The sequence below is a fragment of the Impatiens glandulifera genome, chromosome 1, assembly GCF_907164915.1.
Source record: "Impatiens glandulifera chromosome 1, dImpGla2.1, whole genome shotgun sequence".
Lineage (NCBI taxonomy): Eukaryota > Viridiplantae > Streptophyta > Magnoliopsida > Ericales > Balsaminaceae > Impatiens > Impatiens glandulifera.
The window spans coordinates 109263798-109269917 of NC_061862.1; the positions used below are offsets into that span (position 1 = coordinate 109263798).

The following is a 6120-nucleotide window of genomic DNA, read 5'->3' on the forward strand; positions in this document are numbered from 1 at the left end:
GTGGTTAATTTCTATTGTTGATACCGATGAAGAGTTTTGTTGTTTAACAAACAGAATTAAAAGATGTATTGGGTATTACACAAGAAAATGAATGAATAAATAAATAATTTTTTCGTTTTAGTGTTTAAAAAATCACAAGTTTGTATTATATATTTGTATGTGAAGAAGAAGAAAAAATAAAAGAATGGGTGTTTTAATTTTGATTAGAATTGTGAAATGCATCGTCTAAGTCGGGGAGCTTTGTCTTTTTTCTGCTGCAAATCTTGTTTCCAAACTTTGGCAATGTCGTGAGAGATCTTCAATGCATCTATGGATACACCAGCCAGACCCTTTCTAGTGAACCCAACTGCATAAAGACCGGCCTTTCCTTTCCACCCATTTGGGAACGGAGTGTTTGGGAATCCGTCTTTTGTGAAAAACTCTGTTTCGTGAAGCCAGTATGGGACGTTGCTACGGTACCCAGTTGCAAGAACGACCGCATCGATCTCTAGCGTTCGACCGTCGACGAGATGCACGGATCCTCCTCCCGATGCAAACCTTTTGATTCCTGGAACAACCTTAACTTCTCCGGATCTGATCTTGTCGAGAGCGCCAATGTCTAGGACGGGCGTCTTCCCGTTGGCGTTCTGCTTGAGCTCTAAGGGACCCATTTTTGGCCTCTTGAGCCCGTATTTCTCCATGTTTCCAAATATCATCCATGAAAACAAGAGCACGATCTTGTCCACTAGCCACAGAGGCAACCACGCCAGCATCAGGGTGGCCAACTCTATGGTCGATCTTCCCAATATTTCCCTTGGCAATACGTGAACCTACAATCAATCAATCAATCAAATAATTAATTCAAAATGTAAATAAGTGTATGTTTATATGATTATATCGGTGGTATTTGGGGGTAACTTACCGAGCTGCGAACCACCATTGACGGCTCTGCATTGTGGTTACAGAGATCCAGAGAGACTTCCATTCCCGAATTGCCGCAACCGACAACGAGTACTTTCTTCCCTGAGAATCTTTCGCCGGATTTATACTGAGATGCGTGGAGTGTTGGCTTTGACTATTGGATCTTTCTAAGAACAACTATGAAGATATGAAACTCTGGAAAATAGATATTTGCTAAAGAAGAAAAAGTCTTGAAAATCTTGAGTGTTGTATATTCAACCTTTACAAACCATCCTTATATAGGAGTAATTAGTCTAGAACCCTAAATTACTTATACATATAGGCCCAAGCCCATTAATAATTAAATATACCCTAATGGTATAAAAGACAATATAATAATATAATATATTATATTGTATAATATAATAATATATCAATATAATATATTATTATATTATATACACTAACATCAATAAAGACCTACAACTTTATATTTTCTGACAATCAATGCTTAAACTCACAATCTCCCCCGTAAGCTTGATTTGGTTCGAGATACTTCACGCCGAGCATCTCTCGCATCTCTACAAATTTGACTCTTGCTAGTGCCTTAGTGAGAATGTCTGCACGCTTCTCTCTAGTGCCTACAAACTCTACAACGATCTGTTGATTCTTGACGCATTCACGGATGAAGTGGAACCGAATGTCGATGTGTTTTCTGCGTCCATGAAACACCGGGTTCTTCATTAATTCTATTGCAGACTTGTTGTCGACATAGAGGGTTACCGGCCTCAGCTCGCATCCGAGCACCTCGCTCAACAAGTTTCTTAGCCAAAGTCTTTGGCATGACGCTGCAGTAGCTGGCATAAACTCCGTCTCACATTAAGATAAAACAACAGTTCGTTGTTTCTGAGATTGCCACGTGATCAGATTCCCGTTGAGATAAAACACCATCCCTCCAGTACTTTTTCTGTCATCTGTGTCACCGGCTAGGTCACTGTCAGTAAAACCAACGAACTAGGTCACTGGTATCCGGCTAGGTCACTGGTATCCGCTCGTTAGGAGAGAAGGTGGAGGAGATCTCCGTCGTCAAGAAGTTCCTTAGAGCCTTACCACAAACATACATGCAGATCGTTACAACGATCGAGCAATTTGGTGACCTCAAGAATATGACCGTCGAAGAGATCGTCGGTCGTCTCAAAGTCCACGAGGAGAGACTTCGCGGATACGGAGACCAAGAGGAGGAGCATCTATTGCTCACGCATGATGAATGGATGTCACGAATGAAGAAAAACGGAGAAGCCGATTTTTCTTCTGGATCATCGAGTCGTAGCGGCAGCGGTGGAGATAAACGAGGTCGTGGCAAAGGGCAAGGTCAAGGACAAGGACGAGGTTGTGCAGAAAGCTCACCTCGACAAGAAGGTACCAAGCCCCGCAAAGACAAGAGCATAGTGAAGTGTTACGCTTGTCAAAAGTATGGGCACTACGCGTCTAAGTGCCCTAACAATAGGTTTGACGGTGAGGCAAACCTCACTAGCTTCTATGATGAGGAGCCAGTATTAATGTTTGCTGAGGTAGTGACGAAAGCTTTGCCCGAAGAAGATGATGCAAACATCGCTAGCTTCTATGACGAGGAGCCAGTATTAATGTTTGCTGAGGAAGACGAGAAGACAAACCTTGAAGAGTTCATGCAAGAACCGTCCAAGGAGAAACCAGATGTGGTGTTGTTCAGTGAAGAGAAAGTCATGGAGAAACTCCTCGCAAGTGGCGATGAGTGTAATCACACCGATGTGTGGTACCTTGACAATGGATCAAGCAACCATCTGAAGGGCCATCGAGAGAAGCTCAATAAGCTCGACGAGAAAATTACCGGAAATGTGAAGTTCAAAGACGGAAGCAAGGCGCACAAGTTTCCTAATTCATCTTACGGGGAAATCTATGTGAGCAGAGACGCTATATTCGAGGAGGAGAAGAAGTGGGAGTGGTGGAACAACAACAACAAGCTCGTACAAAATCCCGTGGAGTTCGGAATCCTACGAGATGTCTATGTGGAGGCACCACTAGTAAAGATGGATCCTAAAGAATTGTTGTTGCTCACCACCAATGAGCCAACAACATATCACGAGGCGGTAGTCGAAGAGTCGTGGAATGAAACCATGAACAAAGAGCTCGAGTCTATCAGGAAGAATAAGACATGGGAGTTCACTGACTTACTACCCGGTCACAAAACCATTGAGTTAAAGTGGCTTTTCAAGTTGAAAAGAGACAACGAAGGCAACATCCTCAAGCACAAAGCGAGATTGAAAACAAAAGGCTACGTGCAGAAGCAATGCAATGATTTTGAGGAGAACTTTGCACTGGTGGCGAAACATTACACAGTCAGGTTAATACTTGGTATCGAGGTGGACCAGAAGAAATATAGCATTAAGGTAAAGCAGGAAGCTTATGCGAAACATGTGTTGAAACAGTTTGTAATGGAGTATTGTAACTCGAGCAAGTATCCTATGGAAGCAAAGTTGCAGCTCGGAAAGGATGTGGAAGGAAGCTTAGTGGATCCGAAGGAGTATTGGCGTATCATCGGGTGTCTCAGGTACTTGACACACACTCGACCGAATATCTCTTATGTAGTTGACATAGCGAGTCGATACATGGAGAAGCTTGCCACTCTACACCAACAGGCAGTAAAAGACATTCTTCGTTACGTGAAGGGAACGATGAATTATGGGATTCAGTTAAGAAGAGGACGAGAAGTTGAAGAACTCGTTATGTCAACTACATAAGAGATATTCGGTCGAGTGTGTGTCAAGTACCTGAGACACCCGATGATACGTCAATACTCCTTCGGATCCACTAAGCTTCCTTCCACATCCTTTCCGAGCTGCAACTTTGCTTCCATAGGATACTTGCTCGAGTTACAATACTCCATTACAAACTGTTTCAACACATGTTTGTAATGGAGTATTGTAACTCGAGCAAGTATCCTATGGAAGCAAAGTTGCAGCTCGGAAAGGATGTGGAAGGAAGCTTAGTGGATCCGAAGGAGTATTGGCGTATCATCGGGTGTCTCAGGTACTTGACACACACTCGACGGTCATATTCTTGAGGTCACCAAATTGCTCGATCGTTGTAACGATCTGCATGTATGTTTGTGGTAAGGCTCTAAGGAACTTCTTGACGACGGAGATCTCCTCCACCTTCTCTCCTAACGAGCGGATACCAGTCACAATGGATGTCAATTTCATGGCGAAATCATCCACCGATTCCCCATTCTTCATACGAATCGCCTCAAATTGTGTCTTCAAGGTTTGCACTTTTGCCTCCTTTACTCTCTCCACTCCAACATGCATTGTCTTTAGCGTCTCCCACGCTAGCTTAGCGGAATCTTTCTCAGCCACCATGAGAAGGACATCCTCAGGGAGTGCTTGATAGATGGCGGCGAGAGCCATTCTATCCATCCGTTCGTCGACATCTTCGAGCATCACGGCTTCCCACACTCCTTGTGCTTGTAAGTTTACCCGCATCTTCAATGCCCAAACCGAGTAGTTACTCTTCGTGAGTAACGGATATGAGAGCATCACATTCCCTTCTCTTCCAATCTTCATTGCCGCCGCATCTCTGGTTGATCTTGTCGACGACATGTTCTTCAATCTAGCTCTGATACCAAATGTTGGCTTTGACTATTGGATCTTTCTAAGAACAACTATGAAGATATGAAACTCTGGAAAATAGATATTTGCTAAAGAAGAAAAAGTCTTGAAAAAACTTGAGTGTTGTATATTCAACCTTTACAAACCATCCTTATATAGGAGGAGTAATTAGTCTAGAACCCTAAATTACTTATACATATAGGCCCAAGCCCATTAATAATTAAATATACCCTAATGGTATAAAAGACAATATAATAATATAATATATTATATTGTATAATATAATAATATATCAATATAATATATTATTATATTATATACACTAACATCAATAAAGACCTACAACTTTATATTTTCTGACAATCAATGCTTAAACTCACATGGAGGACTTCACCGTTAAATTCCTTCAAACCGTCAATCTCCGGCACGACGCACTCTGCATTCTCGCCGGTGGCCACCACCAGCCACTGACAGATGTACTCCACCTCCGACCCGTCCAAATTGGAGACGCTCTTGACGCGCCATAGACGGCAGGCCTCGTCGTACTTGGCGGACTGAACGGACTCGTTGAACTGCGGTTTGATGTCGAACTTGTTTGCGTAGGATTCGAGGTAATCGATGAACTGTTTCTTGGTGGGATATTCCGGGAAGTGATCGGGAAATGGGTGTTTGGGGAGTTGGCAGAATTGCTTAGGGAGATGAAGCTTAAGACGATCATAAGTCCTCTTTTGCCAGAGAGAAGCTATACAATCAGCTCTTTCAACGACCACAAACGGGACGCCCTGTTCCCTAAGGCAGGCACCGACAGCAAGGCCTGAAGGGCCGGCGCCGACAATTACCGGACCGTTAACCAAAACGCAGCGGCGGGAGAAGAGATGATCATTTTCTTTTCCGGAAAAACTAAACATTTTAATTGGATCGCTCCTTTTAAATAAGATACTTAATGATCGATCGAGTTAGTTAGAGGTAGAGCAGCAAATCAATCGTACTGTTTAAATAAGATACAATTTAGAAATGATTGATATGAAAGAGAGTTTAAGGTAGTGGCTTTATATATATGGAGGAAGACCAGTAATAATAACATGCATGCGGAATGTTATAATTCTAATAATACTTGGAGGAAAAATTTGCACAGACACTTAAGTTTGATATGTTTGTCTAGTTATGTTTTTACCAATCAAATCATTCATTTGATTGTTTTTATATTTCAAATGTACAAGGAGGTGAAACTGAAAATTATACATTTTAGTTTCATTGTAATTAATTATTATTAGGTCAAATATTTCATCAGACAAATATTTAATAATAAATTTTTAATCCTAATTCCATTAATCGTCAAACACAACCTTAACTAATGATGAAAACTTTATTCAATTTCATTTATTTATCTAAAGAGAGATAGAGAGAGGTTTCATAAATTAAAGTTTTTATACACCTCATGCAAATAACAATAATAATAAAGAAACAAAACTTTGTCTCATCTTCTTCAAAGGAGGTTCCTTCTTCAAATGTATAATATTATGTCAAAGGGACTAGGGTTGTTAGGTACTCACGCGTTTGAAAAAAAAAAAAGTGGAGTCTATGGCTTTAATTTATA

At 41.3% G+C, this 6120-nt stretch overlaps 1 protein-coding gene across 5 annotated transcripts; it reads right to left on the reverse strand.

Annotated features, from left to right (window-relative positions):
* Nucleotides 1-203: 203 nt before the first annotated feature.
* LOC124922808 (probable indole-3-pyruvate monooxygenase YUCCA9) lies at nucleotides 204-5502 on the reverse strand. Of its 5 annotated transcripts, XM_047463521.1 has the most exons (4): nucleotides 4904-5502; nucleotides 4218-4226; nucleotides 902-1027; nucleotides 204-809 (listed from the first exon to the last, which is right to left on the reverse strand). In XM_047463521.1, exons 1-4 carry the CDS (start codon nucleotides 5429-5431, stop codon nucleotides 204-206), a joined length of 1269 nt encoding a protein of 422 aa, XP_047319477.1. In that variant the 5' UTR covers nucleotides 5432-5502. The 5 variants fall into 5 exon arrangements, with proteins under 5 accessions (XP_047319477.1, XP_047319476.1, XP_047319475.1 ...); XM_047463520.1 differs by lacking the exon at nucleotides 4218-4226 and having other exon boundaries at nucleotides 902-1048; nucleotides 4913-5502; XM_047463519.1 differs by lacking the exon at nucleotides 4218-4226 and having other exon boundaries at nucleotides 902-1054; nucleotides 4913-5502.
* Between the last annotated feature and the right edge of the window lie 618 nt (nucleotides 5503-6120).

Coding starts and splice junctions, on each gene's coding strand:
- LOC124922808 (XM_047463517.1), bottom strand. CDS start 5,431: ATGTTTAGTTTTTCCGGAAAAGAAAATGATCATCTCTTCTCCCGCCGC. Junction 1,055..4,903: donor TTAACGGTGAAGTCCTCCAT/GTGAGTTTAAGC, acceptor AAGATCCAATAG/TCAAAGCCAACACTCCACGC. Junction 810..901: donor CAATGGTGGTTCGCAGCTCG/GTAAGTTACCCC, acceptor GATTGATTGTAG/GTTCACGTATTGCCAAGGGA.